The 27483-nt window shown below is 37.3% G+C and overlaps 1 protein-coding gene across 2 annotated transcripts in view; it reads right to left on the bottom strand.

The window, feature by feature from the left end:
* Nucleotides 1–27483, bottom strand: part of ERP44 (endoplasmic reticulum protein 44) — a 47328-nt gene that overhangs the window by 14139 nt on the left and 5706 nt on the right. The window contains exons 2-6 of one of the 2 annotated variants that reach the window (XM_039711084.1): nt 14634–14706; nt 12820–12859; nt 11309–11424; nt 2286–2470; nt 1760–1875 (exon numbers count right to left, since the gene is read on the bottom strand). In XM_039711084.1, the coding sequence (XP_039567018.1) occupies nt 1760–1875; nt 2286–2470; nt 11309–11424; nt 12820–12859; nt 14634–14706 (530 nt within the window). The remainder of the gene's footprint in view (nt 1–1759; nt 1876–2285; nt 2471–11308; nt 11425–12819; nt 12860–14633; nt 14707–27483) is intronic. The other variant, XM_039711085.1, reaches the window with a different exon arrangement.

The following is a 27483-nucleotide window of genomic DNA, read 5'->3' as shown; positions in this document are numbered from 1 at the left end:
CTCTGTCCATAGCAAAACCAAAAGTCCTTTCCAGGGGCAGTTAGGATGCTCAGTCAGAAGAGTTCAACTGATCAATGCCAGCTCCCCATGAAGAATTTTGCTCTATATAATCTGAATAAAAATCACTGATCTGTAGCCAGCATCTCCCTTGGAAGTCTTTTCACATACAATTTTTTAGGAAGCTGAAGAGCCTCAGCTACTGAGAGATGAAAACATTTAGCTCCCAAGGCTGCTGTTGGGAAGGCTGCACTTTAAAACACTAACAGCTCCAGGCTAGAAAGAGAATGGGTGTCTGGAGATAAGAACAATGATAAACCTGCTGTGCAATCTGTATTTACACAGGCAGGTTATCAATAATCAAACTGTGATCCATTCCACTATGTCTGCTTATTGCTTATATCTGAACAAAAAATAAAAATAAACCCCTTACGGTACCTACTTCAAGAGCAGTGCCCAACAACCAAGTGCTAACACTGAGTGGTGGGAAACTGCTTCTCATTATAGGCAATTGACAAATAGCAAACTAAAGATGAACAGACTCAAAGAACAGGAGAGTGAATGTTGAAAGTAGTGCTATCTTACTAATAATTTTTTAAAGTTATTTCTGAAAAGACTGAAAAGTTGAATGAGGGGCAAAAAATAATTCAAAATTCTAATAGCAACTCAGAGTGGCTGTGCTGAGAACAAGGACGGATGCAGCCATCAGAAAACACTTGAGATAATGGCACTCACCAGGGATAAGACTGACAGACCAGCAGACCACAGATTTACAAGTCATGGCCAGGGCTGCTTACACAGTCAGCAGTACCTGACTGGGGACTGAGGGAAGGGAAAGCCACGTGCAGTCCTGCACTTTGCAAACACTCATCCCCACCCACAGACTATTTTTAGAGACATATTGGAAGGAACTGACAACAGGTTTTGTTCAAACAGATGAAACATTTTCTACCTTAATACATCCTCTCAGTTTCTCTGCTATTCTCCACTACAGCCAATTAAAAAACAAACAAACCTCTATGCAGCATAAAATGTGGCATAACCCACGCAAATTCCTGATTTTGCAACTGTGGGTAGACTGGAAACCACTACAATCACATTAATGGGCAGTGCGGGCACATTAAACACTGCAGAATTAATCTAGATTTTAATTTTATTATGCTACTCAAAAAGTGAATCACTCCCAATCTATTTGTCTTCCACTGAATATTTTGGAATATCACTGTAAATCTCTACAAGGAGAAATCTCAATTCCTGTAGATTTTTCTTCTAGACTTACACTGTGTAGCTTATGAATGCAATTTTCTTTGTAAGCTATTACACTGTGCAGTGACAAAAAACTTGCATGAAAAAGGCCCAGGTACAGAAATTAGGTATTTTGGAACAAGGTCTGCTCCCCTAACACCAAGAGGAAATGAATTAGCAACTACATTCCTTAGAGAGAGAAGAAATGCAGGTTTTTGGGACACAAACATCTACCATTCCCCCACCCAAACCTCCTCAGGTACATTTAAATTATACTAACAAAAAATGGTAAAAAAAGAAAAAGGAAACAAAAGTAAAAGTTGCAATTCACAGCAAACATTAAGGCTAAGAAGAGTTTCGTCCTTCTATCTCCTCAGTGCATTTATCCATTAAGGTTTAGTCTCTTCAGTTATGCCATACTGAAAATAATAAAGAAGTCTATTTAATAAAATTATATAGACCTCATTAACAAAACTTCAATAATGAAGTTACAAAATCAAGAAATTTCAAAACTTACCCAAAGGCAGAGAGGAACACACAATCATCATGCAAAATATTCGCTACTCTTTCAAAGGTTCTGTAATTATCAGAGTCCTTTTGCTCAAAGTACCCAATAATATTTCTTCTGCTGCGCTGTAAAAACAAAGATTGAATTATAACTTGCATCACATTATCAAAAACTGTCATTACTCCCTACAGATATTAAATACAGAGATGCCATTCATTCAACAGTCAGTAAATGCAGAAATGATTTCTTTTTTGCCATTTCAATATTCAGAAGAATCCTTTTGAGTATTTTCTTGGTGAGGAATGTTAAAAGTATCTTGTCAAATACAACACATGATTCTTTTCAAATTTTCAGAAGCAAGATAAATAACTTAGTAGTGGAGTGAATGCAGCTATAAGTGACTACACTGAACTAATTTGTAATACTGCAAATGATCCAGTGTTCTACTCAGTTTAAAAAAAACCACATAGTACTAAACATTCCACAGTTCAACATTGAAAAAAAGTCCAGAGAAGGAATAAAATTGAACACTTACATCAAGGGAACTAATTTCTTCCAAATCCTGGACCTCCCGAATAGGGTTACTTTTCTGCTGCCTGATGTAATCTGCTATTGCTGTCACAGATCTCTGGCCCCTGTATTCCCTCTTCATCATCATGCCATTCCGGAAGAGTTTCAGAGTTGGGTATTTGCTTATCCTGTACCTCTGAGCTATGTCAGCTAAAAAGAAATGAAGAAAATGAAAGCAAATCCCTACAAATATATACTGAACATGGTTTCTTATGCATGCATGTCTGCCTGTATGTGGAATCTCTGAAACAGCAGCTCTACATCTTCAACCAACAAGAAGACCAAAAAAAAAAACCCAAAGCAAAACAAACAAAAAGAAATATCCCACAAAAACAACCACCCCAAAAACCCCCAAAGCAAAAGCACTTAAACCCTTCACACCTATATTCCTCCCATGTACTGAATGTCATAAAGGAAAAAATTACCAAAATCTCTGTTAAGCAAAGACTCAGCTTTAGTACCAAAAACCCCCAAAGCAAAAGCACCAAAACCCTTCACACCTATATTCCTCCCATGTACTAACTGTCATAAAGGAAAAAATTACCAAAATCTGTGTTAAGCAAAGACTCAGCTTGGTCATGTATACTCATTTAGTATACTTCCTACAAACAAATAGGAAGGCAAATTTAAGAGCATAACAAGAACATGAGAATCTTCAAAGCTTGTCAATCTCAGTTAATTAACCCACTTGAGAAAATATTAATAAAATAAATAATCTCCTATTTTTCAAATTTAGGATTTTCATCTCAATTGCAATGCTGGAAATATAACTGTCATGTCTGAAATGTTTGAGAATGTAAACCCTGTGCAAAGTATTTTTTAAAGGCTGTGGAGGCCAGAAGACTGCTGTTCCAGTTCTGAGATGTTCAGATTCTGAACAAACACAAAATTCCAGGTTTCTAGATTAAGGCAAACACCTCTCTGGTCAACCAATATCATCATTCCCTCCAAGACAGGTCTTTATTCACATCTATACATACAGCCCAGTCTTCTAGATTTGGACCACACAGAGCTTTACATAACAAAGTAACATTAATTGGCATTAATCTAGGACAAGAGCACTAGCTATTTTCACCTTTATCTAACAGCTCAGTTATTTATTTATTCACAAGACTTACAAACGTAAAAGAACAAAAACAGAAAGAGGCTTTACAGGAAAATGAAAAGAGCAGCGAAGAAGAAAGCTAAGTAGAAGCAATACAAGTTTCCCACACATGTGCATCCTGTGTCCCTTTAAACACTACTTAGGCACAAATGTGGTTCTTCACCACACCCCACCAGAGTTCTTAACATGCCCCTTTGTCCCTCTCCACTTTGCTAAATCATTGGGACACAGCAAACTGCAATAGCTACTTCCCAGCCACACACTGATGGGGAAGCTTACACATAACCAGCAAGTGATTCATGGCACATGGAGCAGGCAGGATTCAGCTGCCTTGAGTTTTTACAGCAGCCTTTTCTACGGTATAGAAATTTGGTTTGTGCATCTCCAATATTCAGCAACTGCTTTAATCAAAGTTTTTAAGTATTTAATAACTTTGAATGCTCTTCCCCCTTCCACACACCCAGATGTGGCTGAAGTCCAGCAAAGAACTTGACAATTTTATGAGGAGGAACTGAAGAAATGAGGTAACCAGATATACTTTGGGTTTTTAGGAAAGCAAGAATAAAAACAAACAATAAAGACAAAGTATGTAATGTCAGATAGATTTACACAAGCATTTTCCTTTGGCTTTGCTTGGCTTAATTATTCCCTCCTGTTCATGCCTCCCCTGGAAATAAATCTAGAAAAAAAAAAAATCTCACACACCCTGGGAAAATTGTTGATCTTCTTTTACAGAGTGGGATGCAGTTTACCTAAATCTCTGGACCTAAACTCAATAAATGCCCCCCAAATATGCCCACCTCCCCAGGCTACTTAATCATTTGAGGAGACTCGTTCCAGTCAACCACACCCACCACACTTCCCCTTCTTTTCTCTCTCAAGGAAAGACAGAGTGGTGAATTCAGCAGACTGATCTGCTCTTTGGAGACAGAGAAGTTTCATTCAGTTGACAGAGAGAGGAAGGCATTGCAAGTGTGGTCTGTACACATATCCTTGCTTTTCATGGACTCCTTACAAGTCACAGGGTACCCTTCAGGAGGCCTGGATTGCCCACAGCAGGAAGGCAACCAAATGGGGTCCATGGGCACACGTGGCACAGTACGAATGATGTGAGAACAAATCCACTCTGACAAAAGGTCCCTTCTCAGTTGTATATTTACCACAAACCAGATTTGCTTTCTATCTTACACTTACTCTTTTTTAAAGAGAATGGAGAAGTCTGAATTCCATGCTGCCTGGAGAACTCTCAGTGAAACCAACTGCTGCTAGAACAATACTAATCCTATTTGCAGCTTTAGTTACTGAAAACAGTCTCTGTACCAGTTGCACAGCTTAGATGAGTCTGAGAACTGAAAACAAAAATGTGCATAGCAAAAGAATAAGAGCCAGGTCTATTCCACAAAATGTTCTCTAACATCTCCCATGTAAACTTCAAAGCTTCACCAGCTTAGCCCAGTTCTTAAAAAGCTTTGCATCACTGTAAAACAGCACAGAATTCAGCCTATCAACTTTGACTAAGAGGCCTTGACTTGTTTCCTAAATGTCCCGGAAATACATTTTTTAATGCACTAATTACAGATAAAATTAAGGTAAAATATTTTATGTCCTCAGTGAAGAGTATTTTTATTTCAAATTAATACAGATTTCTCCATGGAGGATGTCAATATATTCAACATTAATGAATATTAGATTAATGTTTTCTTCCCTTAAACTCTACCATGTTTTAGTTAAAGTACCTAAGAGTTGCCTGCAAGAAGGTGGCCAGGTGGCAAGTACAAATCATTTAATATTTGCTTGGTAGAAGACAAACAACATCTGCAAGCCAGGCATTTGCTGCCCTTCTTCCCTGCTGACAGAAGGACCTTTGGTCCAACAGTACATGAGTTGATCCAACCTTGACAGGGTCTGGTAAGGGACAAGGAGCACAATGTGTCAAGGTTTCACAGAAACACATTGAGATTGACAATTCCTGTTACAGACCTGCACAGGAAGAGAACACCAAACCCCACACTTCTTTGTCTCCCAACATGGACTTTTCCCTCATGTTATTTCCACAGCTATAGGAGGATGCAAGGGTTGAAGAAGGGGCATTCAGGGGGTCATGCAGGTTCTCCAAGATGGAGACTGCAGTACCTAAGGATGTGGATCTTCATCAAGGGCTGAAGTTGTGTAAAAATATTAATGGCAATAAATGCCCACTGTCAAAGCTGAATTCAAACATTATTTCATAAGTCAGTACCTGCATGATCTTTACAAATTACATTGAGATTCCACAAATGCTGATATTTGAACTAACACAGAGAAATGACACTCCTACACAAGTAAGTATTTGAAAACCATCTTTTTACAAAAAATAAAATGCAAGTACATGAAAAACTGTTTGAATTAATTCAAAAGTCAAATAGAGTAAACCTTAAATGCTTCATTAAGCCCTGGCATTTGATACAGGTAGAGTTAGCATAAGCAGTGCAACTACAAAATTATATTCCTTTTAAAATTGGAAATACACAATGCAAATACATGGAATATTGTTTGAGCTCATTCACAGATTGCATTAGTTATAGTAAATCCTAAATTAAATTTTAAAATATTTCCTGATATTCCCACTGCCCATTTTCTGATGAAAAGGGCCTACCTAAAAAAAAAGTCTCCCAATTAGAACTTTATGACTTTTTATTTTCTACAGATATGAAAGTACCTAAAAGGAAAAAACCTTGTGTTTGTATTTTCCTGAATTAATCATTAAATCACAAATCTAGTGTTTACCAGAATAGTTTCACATTAGTTATGATAGGAAGCTACTGACATACTTGATCATCTTTTCTTCTACAAAACAGAAACTTTGATCACAGCAATGACTGTTGGATTCAGATGATTCTCGTCCCCATTTGCAAGACACAAATCTTGCAGTCACCCAGTTCTCTTCAGATATGCACTGATAGATACTTCTCCTGAGCAAAGCTCTGTCTTACAACAGGGAAGAGACAGCAGCTCTTGTTCTGAAACAAACTTTCATATGGAATCTGACATTTACACTCATGTTTTCTAAGACAGTCTTCCATGTCACCTTCCAAGCAAGATCCTCTAAGAAAGCAGAATTTGTGAGCTATCATTTGTGATCCATATCTCTATCATATCTCTTGTACTGTCAGCCATTTCTCCAGAGCATCATGTGTTCCTCTATTCAAAGGAATGCCAAAGCCCATTTTTTGGGGTGTCAGGCTTTTCTCAGAGTGTGTACACACATTATCCAAGCCACAGCTTCAAGCAAGCACACAGCCAGTGACTTGTTTCCCAGAATGCTTCAGACTCCACCATTCTAGGTTAACACCACAAGACACGATCCAAAGTTCATCTAGCTAGATATCAGATTACATCACCAAGAATCTCAATTCCACTAACACCAAGTTGAAATTAAATGTACCATGAATAAAGTGCTGAAAAACTGCATTAAGACTCACTACACTGAAAAAGGCTCCCACCCACAAAGTAGCTAAGAAGGTCCTTCCTAGTGAAGGACCAGCAATATTTACAAGGGTCACCATTAACACAGTACACTGTTCTAATTTTTCAGGGCCATAATTCCCACTATGACTAAACAAATATTTAGATTTTAAGTCTACAGGACTGGTTCTCAAAAAACATGTCCAGTAGGATTCGAACAGTATTGATAATTATCCTAAATGCCTACCTCATCATATAAGGCAGCACCTGAAGAATTCACATGCTGAACAGAAGACTATAACAGCCTGAAATGTTATCTGAAAGAAAATCAAAGTTTCAAAACTCAAACTAAAAATAACTTCTAAAAATATTCAGTGTCCCTTTTTCTAGAGGAGCGGGGGGTGGTCTCTTCCTGTTATCTGAGGAAGAGCTAGCACAAACCCAAGCTACTGCATTTCCTAACTTTGGTGTTACATGATGGCGGTAGGAGTTGCACAGCTACATACAGGGAGAGCTTGAATTTTCTGGATCTAACACTAATCTTTATTTTTGTGTCAAATCATCTTAAGTCTTCCTTACCCTTCTGCAGTATCTTTCATCTAAAAAATAACAAATTCTTTTCAGCTGTATATTTGAAGCTGCAATGACCAAATGAGTATTCTGCTAGCTCACTTGAGATCAGTCAACATCTTTTGAAGTCCCTCAGGCTACCCACCAGGGCACACTACAGATGACAAATGAAATCTGTCTTTGATAGGTACCTTTTACTTTCATAATACACCATAAATTCTCCCCAGTTAAACTACTGCTCTTGTGACACTTGCAAGAAATCATAAGCCCTGGTGGAATACACAGAAGAAGCAGAATTAGGAAGGAACTTGGGAAAGCATCTAAACTAGGCATCCTACTGCAATGATTGTGATACTGGTGACTTGTATGATGGACCAAAACAGGTAGAAGGAAAGCAATCAATATTCTGTATCAAATTCAGTAACAGCAAATTTAAACCACCTTCTGCTGCAAAGGAGCATTCACAACAGCCATGCCTGCTCTAAGCGGGGCCTCATCAGTAGGCATCCCATAATCTTCTTTGACAGACTAACAAAATCGCTCTCCTAAGGAGTGCCATCAACAACCTCTCAAAACCACTTACACTTTTTATTTTATCCAAAGATAACTCTCTCAGACTGATTTCTTTCCCAAGCAAAGTGACAAGAATGCAGTGAAATCCGCGCGCTTGCTTAGTTTCATTTAGAGTTCCTTCATGAGCTTCCAAATTTGTTATCACTGAATTCTTTTGCTTACCAAAGGCACAGTAGCAACACAACCTCATCTCTGCAGACTAACATTAGCAATGTGAGCACACATTGCAGGAACAGCCAGTCACAGAGAGCAGCAGCTCACAAAACTTAGGGAAAATACCACTCCCAGACACATCTGGAGTGGAAGAACAGTTCCCTAAACAGTCTGTCCAGCAAAGCATCTCCTTACATACCCTCAGTGAGAAATTGATTTATGTTTGGAGACACAAAGATCTATTCAAAATAGCTACTATTTTTTTATTTAACTCAGAAACCAAAGGAAAACATGGTGCAATAGAATCCAACCCCCAAGATATATGCTTCAATTGACCAGAATGTTGTACCACAGCTCCTAATGCTGAATTTAGAGAAACTGTCCAAAATATAAACTCTCCCCCAGAGAAACATGAGTTTTAAATTGCAATATCCACTCACGGAGAAGAGAAACATAGGAAATCTATTGTATCAAGTGAGTTTCCAACACTGCTGCTTAACACAAATGATTAAAAACACCCTGAAACACAAGCAAGGAAAAAAATCATCCAAAAAATCCCAAACAAACAAAAAACCCCAAACCACAAAACCAAACCTTCCTAATAATGTCTATGCAGTAAGATCTTCTGTAATTTTATATGGAAGATCACTTTTACTAGGTATTATACTTGGATGAGAGCTGTCTAATATTCAAGATAGCTGAATTACTAAACTGAACATAGCAAAACCATAGATTTTAACAAGACACATTGTAGCAGAATTCAGACATTCTTAAGTTATAAAAGGATGTGGTCTTGGAAAAGCAAAGAGTACCTGCTTTAACTACCTCCTCCAGATTTGTCTTTAGTGGATGTTGCATACCAGCCTAAACACAGCCTGGTGGCTTTTCCTACACATTTCAGGTATAATATTACAATATTACAAACTAGTATAAAATATAACATATACAGAGGCTTAATACAGTGTTAATATGTATATTTTGTATTTTATCACATTAGGGACTACCACTTTCCAGAAAAACATCTTTATATTGGCTATAAGAGCAGATAGAATGATGGTTTTGCCATTAGGCATCAAACATTTGGCAGTACATCAATAATTCTCTTTAATTTGCTTTACCCTCAGAAGCTGGTGTGAGCTGTTGGGCCCTGCAGTGTGCTTCAATAATAGTGCATTAAATAGAAAGTATCTATGCCTGAGTAATCATTTTGAAAGCTGTTTTTGAGTGGCCAGAAATCAGCTATTTGGATTCCCTACAGAGTCTTGGCCTCAAAAAGAACCAAATCATTTGTAATGCAAATAATCCACCATCTCTAGAACACCACTCTAATAGCAAATTACTAGTGGTATGAAATCTACAGGCATAACAAACCAGCAAAATATTGACATAAAACCTCTAGTGTTGCTAAAATATGTAAACACATACAAAAATATAAAGCTTGAGTAAAAAATCCCAAACCACTAACAATTCTGACACCACCATTCAGCAAAATACTATGTAGGCCCAACCACAATAATACAGTAATATCTGCTTTCTTACTAAAAAACTGCTATTGCACACATTAAATCCAAGTTAAAATACCTAAAACTTTAGGACATGCTCAATAATTGTGTGCCATAAAATGTACCATTGTTTAAAACCCAGCAAATAAATACTATAAACTAGGAATGACATTCACAACTCTGTTATTTCAATTTAAAAAGGCAATGCAAATTGCCTGTCATTAAAGGATTTTATTTTTAATTCTCACATTTTACATCTTCTCCAACAGCAGTCATGCTCATCTACTTAAACTAAGGGCAAAAATAGTAAATAGAGAGAACTAGTGGTATTCCAGAAATAAAAAGAAAATCCAAAACTCCTGGCTGCCTCCTATTACTTCGCCAATTACAAGTACTCCCAGGAGGAATGACAATCTCTCCTGTAGCATGTCCTCCTCCTAGCCCTCTGTAACAAGCACCAGTTACCTTCATTCAAAAAGCATATGAGAGGATTAAGCAACTAAGTTTTAAAGCATTTCAAACACTTGGTGGGTGGCAAAAAAAAGGTTTTCTTAACTGTAACTGCTGAGACAAGAATGTCTCATAGCTAAACACTGGGCATCCATCTGCCCAGATTCTCTGAGTTATTCAAGCCACTGAAGCTACAGCAACCAAAGCAAGGACTCCAGCAGTTAATTGAAACCTCGACTCTAAAACACAACAACACAGGCTGATTTTACTATGGTCTTTAGTGAGAACTTGACAGAAAGTTTTGTTGTCATTATCTTGACATGAAAAGATGAGTCAATTTCCAGTGATGCTTGTCCTTACAAATTAACAGATTTGTAAAGCCCAAATAGTATAATCAGTATCAATTAAAGTGAATTTCTCTGTTAATACTCTTTGGGAATCATAAGCCACTGTTAAGAAATTATTGCTAGAAATGCTGGTCTCCAAGAAGCATAAAATAACACAGCTGATCCTACAGTGTAATAAAAATTCTGGTACTATCCATTTGCCATTCAATGTGCAGCAGATGTTCCTCACATTTTACTTATTAAGGGATTTTATAAGAATTTTAGGAATTAGTACCAGCATAAAGTAAGATATTGCATATCATTTTCCTCATGTCTGGATATGAGGAAAATGAAGCCCAAATAGGGAACTGTTTGCTGGCATGTATGACAACAGCAGAGCAAAGCTCTGATCCCTGCCTGGCTGTATGAAAGGAAACTTACAGCCCCCACCATGACTCCAAGGTGGAAGGAAGATCTGATTAGAACATATTCTTCATGCTAACAGTGGTAGGTTACCCCTTCCTCTTCTTGGTTGTGAAGACCTGCACCAGTTGTTGCACTAATGCTTCTCTGGGACCTCAATGAGCCAATTCAATTTATAATCACAGCCCTATTTTCCTTATTAAATGAGATAGGCTGAACTAATAAAAAAAAAGGATGTTGATGGAAGCAATGAGAAAGAAACATTGGAAATTGCCCAGACAAATTTGGAAGAAGAGGTTTGCTGATATATTAAAACCAATGCTGGGCTAAATGATGGGCCATCTACAGCTACACTTTGCACAGCTATTTAGCGTATTTTTCAATACGCTCACTAACTTGGTAGCAGGCCAGCACAAACAAACCTCAATCAGGAATTACTTACAATGCTGATCACAGTCTACTCTAGCAAACACCACTTGATTCTTATCTGGATATTCTTCTTTGATTACATTAGAAGCTTCCTCAAAAATAGGATGCAGCATTTGGCTGAAGCGGCACCTGTAAATAGAACACAAAATTGTGACTTTAAAATACCACTTTGAAATATTTCAGTTGATGACTACTGGAACATTTCAATCTTTGAAGGAAAAAGAAAAAAAAAGAAAACAAAGAAAAGCTATTGGAAAAAATCACCTCTACCTGTAATCATCCCAGTAACTGACTGGATAAAAATCAGGTCAAAAGTAAATTGAATTAATCAGATACAGAAAAAAAAATAATTCTGAAAGAATACATATTTCAAGATATGCTCCCCTGCTTTATCTCCCTAGAAAACACCATGAATCAATTTAGGAAATATATTATATTCAGAAAGTATGCTGTTAATTTTTTTCTACCTGAATTACCCCATGGATAGTGATTTTAAAAATGTAGTAGAAGTTATTCCTTAGATTGTTGAGGTTGAAATATTCACCAATACCTTCAAGAAATATCACAGGTAATTTTCTATGGGTCAACAATACAAGTTATAAGTATTATGTATTATATTATTGCTCAGGTTTGGCAGAATTTGAGCAGACTACCTTTACAGCAGTAAGAACAAAGAGAACCCTAAGGGTCCCTTCTTCCAGTAATGTCAGATTTTGATGCAAATTCTCTCGTTTTGCCTACAGAAAAGGTGGTAGGATTATAAAGATGCTTCAATGGCTTTAGGGAGTTTAGGATAACAGTAGTGCACAAACCCATCACAAATATGTCAATAAAATTATTTTATATTTTGTCCTTCCAAACATATGGCGGATTTTTAAATTGGAGATGCATAATGGCACTGTAGAAATTGTGAGAATGAGACTTCAAGGAGTAGACTTGCAATAAACCAGCCTGCACTGAAACCAGCCTTAAACATAACAGTGACAGCCTGGGGATGCACTTATGTCTGCAACAGCAAACATGTAAGTGAAGAGCAAGTCCTGCTCTCAAAATGCCAAGAGACCTGAAGTCCACCTTCTGAAAAAACCCAACTCTGGGCAGCTCAGCTGCATGCTGTACATTTATGTAGCATGTATATGTTACCATGTATATGCTACAATGGCATCTTGTCCCCCATTCTTCTTCACCCTTAAAACAGAGAACTTCCACGACCAAAACTGATCTGTTCTCACTCACAAGTCAGGTTACATCACAGACTGGCAGTGTGCTATGTTGAGGGATTATGCTGTATGCCCAAAAGTAATGATCATAATTATGGCTGCAATGTTTTAAAACTATAGCCTATTATAATGTGAACCAAGCAAGCATAGACAGAAGGAGAAGTCATTGGGACATAAACCCAGGAAAGAATTTGTTTGAAAGCAAGAGACTACTGAATTTTCAATTAGAAAACTATAGCCAAACATGACAGTTTTCAAAAGACAGAAGTGTAAATATAAAAAAAAAACATTTAGAATAACTTACCAATCAGCATAAAAATTAACTAAAGCAACATCTGCATTGTCTGAGAAGAAAAAGAAAAAGGCCAATGTCACATTGTGAGGCAAACTTCTCAGTTCTTTTATTTGAGATTATAAAAGTATGTGCAAAAAAACCTACAAAAGCAAATGTTTCTAGATAATTCAGCATGAAGCTTAGTCTGATTGCTAGAAAACTGCTGGAGTAAGTCTCATCTGAAATATAATCTATAACACATGGGAAAAAGATTAAAGAGGCCTTCAGTCAAGTGTTCTGTTGACTTTATTGATATATAAGACAAAAAAAAAATTAAATACTTAAGGCATTAAGGTATACAAAGTAATTAAGTGACATATGCAGCAAAAATTATTTCTGGATTTAAAATTAAGGCACTCACACCCAGAAATTGAACTCTAATAGCTCTTAAGCACTAGCTCTATTATTTGTAAGTTAAGTTAAAAATTAGTTAAAAGCTGAAATCCCAACTAGCAGGGGTAGAAGACTGATGAACAGGCAACCTGTCTGTGCAACTTGCTCTGGTTTGTCCTTACTTGTCTTATTTAACCTGGATACTATGGCAAAAGGCAGCAAAGAAATTTTCAGTCCCCAAAAATAGAAAAATGCTAAGAAACACTAAAAAAATGCAGTACTACAGGGATACATAGAATGAAGCAATGAAATAATGTTCTTATGCATTCCTTTTCACATATTTTTAAAAAAAATAAAAAAATGATAAACTTCTGACCCAAAAATGAAGTATTATCTTTATAGAATGTAATAACTAACTATGCTTTAAATTAATTTTAGTAGTAGTACTGACCTAGACACCGAAAAAAAATGAAATACATACTCAAACTACAGAATATCAGCCACAGCTTTATAAAGCAGAAATGCTGACAAAGCAGAAAATTGACAAAGCTACAGAGCAGTTACATGTGAAAATAAGGATGCTGAAAGCCTGGAAAAGACAACATGCTGATAAAGACAACTCTTGAGTAGGCTGGAGAACACCACAGTTTGATTACAATTATGGTGTTAAGATTTTAATTATCAGCAAGGGATGCCAGTGGTGAATAGGTAAATAACAAGCACTAAAAAGTTCAGGGTCACCTCCAACGTATAAAGTATTTCTTGAAAGTAATGGGTTGAATTTCAAAAGCACTTACACTTAGCATATATTCCCTTTTGTGAATTACATTGTATAAAATAATTTTATATTTTCCACTGTATGAAAAGTATTTACAAACAGCTCTCATATCATAAGGCAGGTTCTAGTCCAGACCTATTAAAGATTTTTCACCCTGGATATATTTGAAACAATGTAATAACTTTTTCCTGCAAAGACAACCAGATACAGGCAAGTTGCATACTTATCAGGAGGAAAGGTTTCAGACAAGAAACACATATCTGTTTGATTTAAAGATTTCCATTCTGTGACCAACCAGAATCAGGACAGTGCTTAACCTGAGAAAAGGCAGAGCTGTACAAGCAAGATACTTAACACCCATAACCATGGGTTTCACTTGCTGCTGTTTTTTGGGGGGAAACTTTTAAAATGCCCTCTAGACTAGTTTTGGTTATGCAATCAAGCATTCCCTTTGCAAACAAGATAACAGTTATTTTCTTAAGACACTCCAAATTCTCATTGCAATACATTAGTTCAGACAGCTAATTTCAACCATAGGCATTTAATATTTCTAAGCCGATTGCAATTCATATATTCAAAGCTAGGGTATGAATATTCATTTAACAGCACTGCAATATTCACACAGATAAGTAACTGCAGACACACAAGGAAAAAAATTATTCGAAGTACTCACTTAAAATGTCATCTATATTTCCACTATCTAGACTTGTTATTTCACTTCTTGCTGGATTAAAAAGCCAAGACACCTAAAAAGAGAAAGCAAACCAGTAAGTTATATTTCAGCAGTAAAGTAATAACTGATGTGTGATTTTTAAGTGCTGCAGTTCAAAAGCTGGAGAAGAACACCAAAAGAACTGTAATTCAGTCAATGCATTTCAGATGACTGCAAATGTACAAATAAACTACTGATATTTTAAATATTTCATATTTAAAGAAAAATTTGTTTTTTTAATACGATTAATTCTCTATTATGTAGCCAGAAATGCTACAGGTAAATTTGCACCTTTAAGAGTAACTTATATTCATTACTTCACTCTGAAAAAAGAAATGAAATCCCATTTCACCAACCTCACACAGGTGGGCACATAGGTTTTACCCAGACACAAGTAATTCCTTCTGTCACTTACAGGACTTGTCTGACAAAAAAGTTTCTCATTAAGTAATGCCTCAACTACCTGCATTTTTATTGCTGTTTTAGGAAACAATTTCAATACATCTAACTCAACTAGCTACAGTCTTTTATCTCCTTCTGTATTTCCACTTGACACTACTACAGTCTCAGCATGCAACGCTTACCAGACTATAAAAGACAAGACACCACATCAGCCAAATCATTCAATTACAAAGCAACATTTATATTACTCTTAATGAAACTCTCATAGCAATACACAGTATTATGGATGGACACTCATTTTCAGTGCAACCAGCCCAGATCTCTTTTTTTTCTAAAATGCAGTGGAAGAAATAGGAGATAGAGTTCTATCCCAGGTGAGAGAAGCATCAGTGAATTACAATTTATTTTTGCTTTGAGATAGATAAGCGTGCAAATGTTTGAATAGGATAATACAGACTCTCGTCTGGGACGTGAATGTTTCCATCCTGAGTAAGCCAGTCAGAAAGTCACCACTTCTGTAAGCACAGTCAAAGCTTGGACCAGATGCTCTGCTGTGATGCCTTCATGGTTTCAATTGATGTATGGTTCCTCAGCTGACAGAGGTAACAGGAAAGGAAAAGGAAGGTTTTTGGAAGAGAGCTGAGGGGAATGCTCAAGGCAGAGACCAGAGATTCACAGAGACATCCCAAACTGAGATGCAGCAGCACACAACATACATGGTACTGATATTCCCAGAGAACATAAATATTTTTATATTATATAAAAATATTAGAATAATATAATTTTATATTATTTACCCCTTGAGGTGCAAAGAAAATCTGCCTATGGCTCAAGAGGCACCAAGGAAAAACACAGCTAAAAGCATAAAGACCATCCAAATAAAACCACACATAGCAGGAACCAGTGATATAAGGTTCTCTGCATTTATGAAAGAGCTTGAGACCTATCTTGAACTTACAGTAAGACCATGACTACAAAGAACAAGCCTCCAGGATACACCTGCCTTTGACAATGTTTGCAATTTATCAAAAAACTCATTAAATGTCACACATCAAATTTCATAACATTTATTACAAGTGTATATAAAATATTTGATTGAAAAAAAACTTGCCAAACTAGATCCCTGCTTTCCTTAAGGTCTGTTTCAAAAATGGTAGGAAACTTCTGCAGTGAGACACTGTTAACAGCTCTGAAACTATCACTGTAAATCACACACAGGTGAGATTTGCAGCAATCAATCATTTTCAATTCTTTCTGATTCGTGGATCATTAATAAGAAAGATTACTAATGTGATCACTAATCACTTCCCAGTGAAGATAGTGATCCTTTTGCATTTCCCATACGGAGGCCCTTGGGTAGCAGATAACTCTATCTTGCACTACAGGCTGAAAACCCACCAGCTGTTGGAATACAAAATATGTACCAGTGCTCCTCTTTTGGTAGTTGAATAAGATGCCATTCTTAAATGCAAATCTAAGACTTGCGGTGGAGTTTGCACAGTCTTCCTGCGGCACTTCAACTGCTTGAGACAAGTGTATAAACTGTGGATCTAAGACAACTGTAGAGGAACAAACTGAGCTGCAAGGTCCAGAGATTAAACAGGCAGTGTAACAACACAATCTGCCAAAAAATTATCTGATTAAGCAAGCTATGCAATGCACAAGTTCCAGCAGGCCAGTGTTCAGGGAGTTCCTCTGAAGATGTTGACACTGCTGACTAGTGAGCAGAAAGAAGGTAGGACTCTGCCTTTGGAGTGAGAAGCTACCTGTATGGGCCCAGATCCACATCAGCCAAATTACACCCAGAGAAATAACCCTTAGTGCAGACACCTCCCCATCACCCTTGGGTGGTGCATGGGATGACAGCTTCCACGGTGCTGCTGGGGGGAGGTTCTGGTAGTAGAAGTTATGTTTGTAGTGAGTAATGGGTCAGGTCAGCATGTGCTGGCACAGGTTTTGCTTGTATGCACCTGTTACTTTGTTGCAAATGTTAGGTTTGACCTAACGAGTACAATTGAAGCAGTAGCTACAATTAACAATAACAGCTGAAATATTGCTCTAGACAATAATGGATAGGGTATTTCAACAATAATTTTCTTGGCCATCATCTAATCCTACTGAAGGTGACTTTGCAAATTCAATGTTCTAAGGCTTTAGCTGCCTTGCAAGGCCTCAAGAAGCTCTGATCACCCTGAAGACCACAGAGTTACTTTACCTGCTTGTAATTTGGACAATCTTTGTTTACAGAGAAAACCTACACAAGCCTCCAGAAAGCAGGAACTTTTCAGTTGCTTCACACAAGCTCTGCATTGCCATTCATTGAAAAGAATTGAAATGAAATTTCACTGTAGGTCTTGGTGTAACTATTTTCACAGTAGCACTTCATATTGTCTAAACAAACCAAATGGGTAAGATAACAATTTCTTAAACTCTCCTGGCTTTTTCTAGTATAACTTTCCAGCAGCAAGACAAATCTTATCTAATAGGATAAGTTAAACATAAATTAAACATAACATAGATAAGCGTATTATTTGCAGTCAAGAAATAGGCTCTGTTGCTTAGCAGATATACTTCAATGGATCAGGAACTGTAGTCATATTTCTGGATTGCCACAAACCACTTAAAACACATTTAACTTGCAATGCAAATATTTAAGTGCACTGTGAAAGCACAGGACTTACTAACCAATGAGATCCTCTTCTAGACTGTGCTATGTGCAGAAAAAAGGAATTAAAACTAATACTTATTTGTAGCACAAATAAATTTTGTGATTGATTTCTTAACTCTTACTGTGGAAATGTGATGCAAGCTACATGTACCAAGACATTAACACCAAAACAAATATTAAAAAAATCTTCATGTATTGAAGGTAAAAAACAAATTAACCATATAACCTATTGTCCCTTTGTATTACAGTAGTGGAAAAATACTGAGACTAGGAAATACCTTCCCCCAAAAGCTGCACAAAATCTGAAATAATTGAAATACTTTTCCCACTAGAAGTATGAAAATTTCTGTTTCATCAAATATATTCATAATCACGTTCTCAAACGTTTTATACCAACTAAATAATTGTGGGTGCCAAACTTTTAATAAGTACAGACTCACAGAAAAAAAGAATTCCTTGAAGAAATGTCAATAAATATGCAAGACACACTCCAGCTGAAGCTTTCCTTAAGGTATAATGCCAGTAAGGAAGAAACCACCTCCTTTTGACCCAGTAATCTTGCTGTCCCATGGGATGCAAGAGGGTTTATGATATTACTAGTATTAATATTTATCATAAAGGAATACAAATTTGTATTTAAATTTCTAAGAAGCTACACTGTTTTGAGAATATTTTCTGACGTTTTTTGAGTCATGTGCTTGATACCCATGAGCAGAAAACAAGACATTTTTGAGGAAATAATTTCTGAGTATCAGCTACACACTTTATAACAGGTATTGAACAAAAGTTCTAAAAAACATACTGGTTAAGAAAAGTATTCAGAATTTTTCACTTTGAAAAGCAAACTTTACATTCCACTGCTCACAGCAGGACATATGGATGATGGTTCATATTTGTAACTGAAGTAAAAAAAATTAATTTCAAACTGGCATTACAAGATAGCTACAAACTGAAGAAAGCATCTTGAAAAAAATAATTCCAAAGGAAAAATGGTAAGTGAAGCACACCTGAAAACAACTCAACTTTTCGCACTTACATTGGATAAAATTAAGTATTTTTTATATTTCTATTTTTTTAAACATTCAAACTGAAAATCTGATGGTAAAAGTAAGTAGCTATGAAATAAAAATATTTTTAAAAATAGAGTAGAATATAATATATTAAATACTTGAGTGAAGCTGCTCAAGTTGGATTAGGATGTTTATAATCTACTCACAACCATTTGACACTACAGGAAAATGACAAAACAAATGTAGACTGAAACAAGCCAATGCAGTATGCACTTACAGAATGCATTGCTGGGGGCAAAAATCAGGAACTGAACAATGTGTTCACAAAGATAAAATTTAGCTCACATGGGAGGGAAGGAAGAGGCAATGACATACACTTCACTCTTCTGGTCCTCAGAAATACTGTGAAATAAAGTAGGAACACCCTGGCTCAGGTTCCTGGGAGTTTCTGAAGGTAACAGTGGTCATACTTTTACTGGAAAGTTTAATTAGTACAGAAATCTTAGTATTTCTGATCAAGATCTGATCCTCACTTGAAGTTAGCCAATGGCTTAGGGAGCCAGTACCAGTCACTTCTGAGGAGTAGCTATGAATTAGCTGAGATTTATTCTGATTGTTTCCAATGAAAAACCTCAAAGCACTGCTGGAAAGCCACTATGATCCTCCCAAACACACCATGCAATGCCACAAGTATCCTTATGCAAAACAAAATGCCTGGACAGAATCTATTCAACTCATACCCAACACTGAACCTCTGCCAGGTTTCACACCACTTTCCCAAAGAGGAAATAAAAGCACATCCAGTTTCAACTCACCTTCTGCTTACAGTATTGCTGTTCAGTTGCCATTACACACATTCAATTAATAAAGCCTGCTGGTTACTCAAGAGATTTATATCAACATTTTACCAGCACCAGTTAGTGTTGTTAGTTCTTTCATTGCTAACTGGAAAGGAGAGACAGACCTATAGTTTAATGGTATTTATTTTTCAAGTGTATTATACTGTACATGCCACTTTCTTGCAGAAGATTTTAGCAGTTTAAATGTGCACAACCTTAAAATTCAAAGAAAAGGAAAAAAAAACCAGGTCTGTTGCATTCTAGTTCTTTGTGCCTTTATTTTTTAATGCACATAATGAAGCAGAGGTCCTCATTTCCAAATCAAACTATCTGTAGAATATAGAAAATGTATTCATGGAGCATTATGATTTCTAATTAGTACTACACCTGCAAAGCAATCAACACGAACAGCCTTCATTTTCATTTGCAAAACTTTTCATTTACCTTTTCCTCCTGCTGGGAAATCCTAAAGGCAGACAACTAAACCACCTTTCTCCCCTAACACAAAATCATTTTACATTTGGCAACCAGGTCTAGCCCACACCTAATCCAGACTGGCATGTTGAAGTTACTACCTGAAGTCCAAGCCCCCCCTGGGACCCGGCTGCTGACTGTCAGTTCCTCAGTACCTCTTTTTTTATGCATGCTGCTATCTGCTGCTGCTCTGAGGTCTGCATTAACTCCTGGACAACAGGAAGGAGATGGGTTTAGAGCCTGCTGTAGGATGATATAAATTGAAAGCAATCCCAGAAGGCAGCAACGCCAAAGCTGGCCAGACATTGTAAGAGCCCCTGAATTTTGGCTTCAGAACCATCAATCAGAAACATCTTGCTGGCCACATTCCCAGAAGCCCCATAATGAAACACAAAGTTCAGAGCAGAGAGAGGTAACAGTAAACAGAGAGTGCTGAGGGAAAATAAAAAAGAACATTATTCACCTCTCAGTGAGAGCAGTTCAACTCTTAGTTGTCACCACTTGATTTCAGACTGTGCCCAAATATTTTCATAACTTAAGACTGACTGCTGCCATCCCTGGTGAATATGCAGGGTTTTATTGGTAATTTAAGCTGCTTTCATTATAAGACTATGAGACAAAGATCTATTAGTTCAAAACATTAACTAATGGTCCCTTCTCAATTACATTCAAGTTTTCAGAGAAATTTTTAAATGGGTAACAAGAAATCATTTTCTTATAATTTTTCACTTAAGAACTGTATCTTAAATTTAGTCAGGGAAATTTAAAATGCTCAAAAGAAGCTACTTAAAACAGATTTAAAGATTGCAGTTACTAATGTTCAGGAGAACATAGAAAAAAATATCTAACTAAACAGAAGTATAATAAATAATTAGAAAAGTAAACTTACTTCTTCAGCCTTGCTAGACAGTTCACTTTTACACTGTTTTAGCCAAACAGTGCTGTAAATGCACAGAGCTAAGTAGAGACCATCATATGAAAAAGAAGTCATGCAATTTTTTGGATTCCACATATCTTGTTGTCTGTTCCCATTTTAAGTGTGTGGAAGGAATATTTGGAGTAGGTGCATATCTTATTACTGAAAAACTTACTTTCAAATGAAATTACTGGAAACAGAAAAATTCACAATTTATAACACTATCTTTGAAAACCCAAATTATATTGATTTGACACACCAAATTAGGAAAAAGAACTCGCAGCTAATGGTTCCTAACACTGAACTTAGCACACAAGAAAGGAGTGGAAGGGTTGTCCCATCTAACTGGGAATGGTTCACAGCTGCACAGATCTCTCAATGGCCTGACACCACAGCACCAAGGATTTCCAGAAAAATGGATAAGTTAACCTCTCAACAGTTTGTGTACTATCATTAGAAGACACAAGATGTTCATTCAAAAAGTCCATTGCAGAGATGGGAAATAAACATCCTTATCACAACATGCAGTCCAATGCATTGCATTTTTTTTCCACAAAGCTATTAGTAGCAGAACCATGCACCCAAACACAATTCTAAAGCTTAAGTCTCTGAGCACATACCTCTGGATCATGGTCTTTTACAGAAATGTTTAAGCAAGGGTTCAAAAAAATGACATGAGGCATGTCTAAAAAAATGTCACCGAGATAAGACCTGTAATTTATTTCCAGCTGAAATATTTGCAACTTTCAGTTATTTCTCTTGGCCTTTAGGGAAAAGAGTAATCTCCAGTCAGGGTTATGATCCACTGGTTTCCTTGCCCTATACATCCACATAGAGAGAACACAGTCCATACACCTTCAAAAGATGTAAACAGATGTCTGAACATCTGTATTAATTTGTGAATAATGTTCAGAGTGCTGCACCTCTTGACAACTAGGAATCTACCTTAAAGCCTGCTTCACAGATTTAAAGCTACAAATTCAGCTCCCCAGGGAACTACTGAAAACTCTGAATCTTTAGATATTTTATTTACCAAACTGTTTCTCTTAAACAAGCAGCTAGAATTCCCCTGAAAAAGAAAGGTCACATTCATGCAGCCTTTTAGGAAAAAACACCTCATGTTCCGATAACTCTTTCTTTTCCATTTTGCCAACTGCTCTGATTATTTGGCAACAACACAAGGATACACTTTCAAGCAGGAGTAGCACACATAAAATACAAACGTAATCTCCAAAATGATTAGCACAAATTAAGCAGCTGCTGGTGTGTATGAAAGCCAGCACCCTCAAGGTCCTCAACTTGTTAAAGCATGATCCAGCAATATGAAATAAAGGGCAGCTTGGTCGTGTCAAGACTTTGGTAAAGCTGGCAGACCAGAATAGTTTGCTGTCCCTTTTCCCCAAGTCAAGGAAAAAAGGCCTGCTCTCTATTTTGGCCACTGCAATTAAATGTAAAACCCACTACCAAAAAAATTTGTTGTGGACAGTTGAAATCTTGGAGACTGTGTACCTTTTACTCCATTCCTCATTACAGAAAGCAACACACTACCCAGCTATACATTATAATCTATGGGCTTTCCTGTGCTCTTTATTGTAGTTTTCACACAGGGCCATTGCAGAACAGTAAATTAGCTTCTTTTTTTTTTTTTTTAATAATACAGATATATTTTTATTTTGTTCATTCTTGGACTGGTGATAAAAATGCATATTAAAATAAAACAAAAACTTTTACATCCTTCTGTGGTAATTAGCAGTTCAATTTAAATTCTGACTCTTCTATGCTCACAGTCATGTTATGGTCTCCAATCTCCACCACAACAGACCCCATTTACTAACCTCAGATCTACAGCTTTCAGCACTAATACTTCCAATATCACTATGACTCTCCTTGTGCTACAGATTTTATTTTTCCTTCAGCATGACTGAGATGCCACTTTTCCTCAAATTACCTGCTAATACTAGAGCAAGAGGCTAAGGTTTTGTTTGTACAACTACCAAAAGACAGCTACAATAATTTGTGATGCAGCCACTTGTAGTGTATGAAGTGTTTGCCCATACATTAAAACCACTGAGATTCAGTTCAGTGTTGTTGCTCCTCCTTCTTCTGAGAAATCAAAATGAGGAACACCCAGAATGTCAAAATTACAAGCTTTCTAAAATACAATGGCATTTTGATGATCTCTGTTTATTATTCTCTTAACATCAGAACTCTGAACTTTAGAATAAATCCACTTAAAACATAATCTGAACTCACATTACTTTGGTCATTTTATTTTCTTCATTCCAGGCATAATTGTGATGCACATGCCACAAACTTCCACTCTACACATGCAAACTGCCAATCATAGCATATTAAAGCTCTTGGGACATCCATTAGCTTGTCTCTAGCAAACAATTTTTAGGCTAGCATTTATTATTTGCTACCTTAAAATGACATATGAGTGGATAATGGATAAGATCTTTCCAAATAAGCAGTGATTCTGTGTAACAGAAATACTACTCCACAGCTGCATTCTAATTGACAAGTTGGCATTGAAAAAATCTCCCAATTCAAATTAGGAGGTAAAAAAAAAATACCTTTTTACAAATTAATCCACTGGCTTATCTTTTAGGAAAGAGCACTGATTAAAGCAATGCTACCTGAACCTGAACAGAGAAATTCACCCTTGGAACCACAGCTGCATGTACCTTGAGGAATAAGAGGCTAATTTCAGACTGTGTAAGACCTACTTTCTTTCTGTCCTAAACAGCTGCTAAGGTCCTGCACATATGCAGTCAATTTATCCTGGATAACTCTGGACAGCAGAAGAATAAATAATGCAGACAACCAGACACATACCACAGATATTTTGAAATGCACAAAAGAGAACCATACAGAGGTTGGTCTACTTCTCTTCAAGGAACATTAGACCTGCCAGCTTCAAGCTGACGCCCACAAAAACATCCAAGCAAGTATTCCAGACTGGTCCTAAAAATAGTATGAACACAGTAACATGGTGCAGTGCTTGAACTGGGAGCAAGTTTCAGACACCCTGGCTCTGCAATCAACCAGCTTCAAGTAGCAATCTTACTGCTCTCAACTGGGAAGTCTGCTGCAACCAAAACTGTTACCAAAATCCTCAGTGAGGTATCACAGCTATTTAATGGCTTATTTTAAAATATTTATTATGCAACACCTATTATATGTAGACATTTGCATGGGTTTAGCAAATTTTGCTGGCCTATGTTGACAGAAAAAAATTCTAAAAAGGCTTCTCCCCCTTCAATTACACCTTTTTAACCAAAGCAGACTTAAATGCCATTCGAAGGTAATTCCTGAGAGGCCCGAACACTCGCTGAGCTCCCCTCACTAATTAATGGATCATTAGTAGGAAAGAACCCCTAACTGTTCACCCCCTGCACCACATACAGTCTTAATTACCTTTGTGAAGCAACCAATTTGTCTTTCAGTTATTGTGTCCAAAATCCCAAGTGAATTGACTCAACAGGGAGAAGGAAAAAAAAGGAAAAAAGTTGTTTCATACACACGTTTATGAAAATTCATAATTTGTATGACTGGCAAAGAATCTAGGAGCTAAGTGTTTCTAGCAAGAGTTAAGAAAGGGGATTTCAGTAAATTAGGAGAGTCAGAAGTGATAGACTGACTAAAGGAACAAAAAGCTTTTCTTGGGATTACAAATATGGATATATCACTGAAAAGCTTTCCCTTTGTGCAGCTTTTGAGAAAGTTAATTATATCATCACTTCATAATCACGACAGCTATGGGAAACAGCAAAACACTATCACAGCTGTTGTTTGCTTTTTCCAGACCATTGGAACAGGCACCTATTCCTTGCCTTTCAAAATACTTCCTTGCAGAGTTCCTAATGAACAAGTTCTCTCTGTGTTTATGCCCAATTGCCACATGAATCCAGTTGGAGACAAAATATAAGCTTTACTGCCAGTTATTTTACAACAGAGATCAGACTGCTCTTCTTCTCTCATTTTCACAAATCTATGAAAATAAAACCCAAAAAACACTCGCAGACATTCATACTTTTTTTGGATGCACCTCAATGAAACACACCAGAAACAGGCAACAATCACTGATGCCAAACAAGACAGAAGACAGGCTGGCTGCAAAAAAACATTTCCAGGAACCAGGTCATTTACTATACTCCATTTGTAGAGTTCTATGTTCTGTTCAGGTTCCTGTTCCTGAACATCATTTAGGATACAAAGTTTCAGTCATTAAAGAACTCTAAGCCACAGAGCAGTATCTTGCTTTGAAACAATGTAGCAAAGCACGTACCTGAAATGTGTCTGTGAATTAACATATCCTTCGGTCCCAAAGTGAAAGAGCTGGGAGACTCCAAAACATAAAATGTGGAAAACTACATCTTCCAGGAAACAAGATTTTGGACCTCCTGCGTTTCACTTCATTGCCACTGCTAATGCAACTTTTACCTATATGACCGGGGCTCACACTAAATCCCATCTATAATCTACTACAATATTCATTTTTTACCTAAAACATGTACCTCAGAGAACCATTGAATAAAGTGACAAGACTGGGAGGCACTTGAGTCTTAATTCAGTTCGCTCATAAAACATGGCTCAGAAAGCCAAAAGGACCCACAAGAGCCTGCTGACCTTCAAGGAGAACCTCTTCAGAGCTCAAAACCAATCCACTCCACCGGGCAGAAAGTTGGTATGGCAGAAGACTTGCATGGGTTAACACACAATTTCTGGATGAGTTCAAAAAAAAAAAAAAAAAAAAGAGGGAACAGACAGAAGGTAGAGGTAAGAAAAATACTTGGTAGGAAGAGAGAAACACTGCTTGAGCGGGCAGCAGTTCAAGCTCAGCTGGAGTTGAGAGAAGGATGTTAGGTAAGCTGGCAACAAAAGGAAGAGAGGAAGAGTAAGAAAATTGTAGACTGCTGCTCAGCTAGTAGGGGACATAGAGACAAAGTACACAGAAAAGGCTTAGACACTCAATGTTGTCTTTGGCTGATTTTACACTGATGAGGTCTGAGCCTATAGCAGAGTTCCAGGGAAAAGAAGCATTACTCACATGAGTACATGACCAAGTTAGAAAGCTCTTCTGCAACTGGGATTTGTACAGAGACACAGAACCAGACCAAATGTTTTTTTCTCTGGGTCACCAGGAGAATTCTGGAAACAAATTTTCTTTCCAGAAGCCACATTCATCCAGCATATATTTGGAATAAGTAAATCAATCTGTTTTCTATGGCAAGACATTTAGCTCTGTAAACAAGGAAAGAGTACTGGACATTGTTTGCCTTGACTTTAGCCAGCTTCTAACACAGCACCTCAAAGGATCCTTAGACCTAAACTGTTGATGCATGCACTGAATAAGTGAACTATGAAGTGAGTGACACAGCAGCTGAACTGCTAAGCTCAAAAGGCTGCAACCAAAGATACCATGTCCAAATGGCCTCTAAGGAAGTTTCTGCAAACCAATACTGGGTTTAAGATTTGTCTGCAGTAATGACCAGAAAGATGGAACAGAGTGCCTTCTCAGCAGCTCCCAAGGATACAGGAACTGGGTGGAGTGCTTTATAAGCTAGAGGGAATATCTGCTGTTCAAAGATACCTCAAATGGCTGGAGAAGTGGCCTGACAGAAACCTTGCAAAGTTCCACAAAGGCAAAGTCCTCTATCTCTGTTGGAATAACAAGCTGGGAGCCAAACAGATGGAAAATACTTTTGCAGAAAAGGTCTTGGGGAGCAAGTTGAACAGGAGTCAGCAGCATGACCTTGCAGCAGAGACAACCACACACTGGCCTGTCTTAGCAAAAGTGTAGCCAGAAGACCACGGGAAGTGATTCTTTTCTTTCATCTGGCACTTGTCTGAGCACATCTGGAGGATTCTGCCCAGCTTTGGGACCACCTGCACAAGACATTAACACATGGAAATGAAGCCAAGCAGATGGCTATGAAGGTGAGTAGTGACTGGAGATCAGGGTATACAAGGTGAGACTGAGACAGCTGCATTTGTTCACCCTTAAGCAAAAGTTATTACTGCTGCTACCAGTGACCTAATCAGAGGTTATGGAGAAGGCAGAGCCAGACTCTTCCCAAAGGTGCAGTGATAGGACAAGAGACAGTATATAAAATCCACACCTTCAGACAGACTTTTCAAAGAAAACTTGCAACAAAGTTTTGATTCAACACCAAAACAGGTGACCAGAGAAGTTGCAGAACCTCCATCCTTGGAGTTCTATAAGACAACTGGAAAAACACCTGAGCAATTCCATCCAAGTTAGCCTTGCACTGAGCACGGAGTAATACCAGATGACTTTAAGAAGTCCTTTAAAATTTAAATGATCAAACTTCCAGTGGCAATCAAAAAATCCAGAACTCTACAACTTGATCCTATCAGGTAAATACAGTGAGACTCTTAATACTCCTCTCCATCAAAGCTTTCTTGCTAAAGCCAGACATAGGTCCAGAAACAAGAGAGGGAAACTGAGAACATTTACCATAATAACAACAGATGA

This window comes from Passer montanus, unplaced genomic scaffold, assembly GCF_014805655.1.
Source record: "Passer montanus isolate IOZ18808 unplaced genomic scaffold, ASM1480565v1 scaffold24, whole genome shotgun sequence".
Classification (NCBI taxonomy): domain Eukaryota; kingdom Metazoa; phylum Chordata; class Aves; order Passeriformes; family Passeridae; genus Passer; species Passer montanus.
Note: the sequence above shows the minus strand (reverse complement) of the source record. Positions and strands in the feature narration are given on the sequence as shown.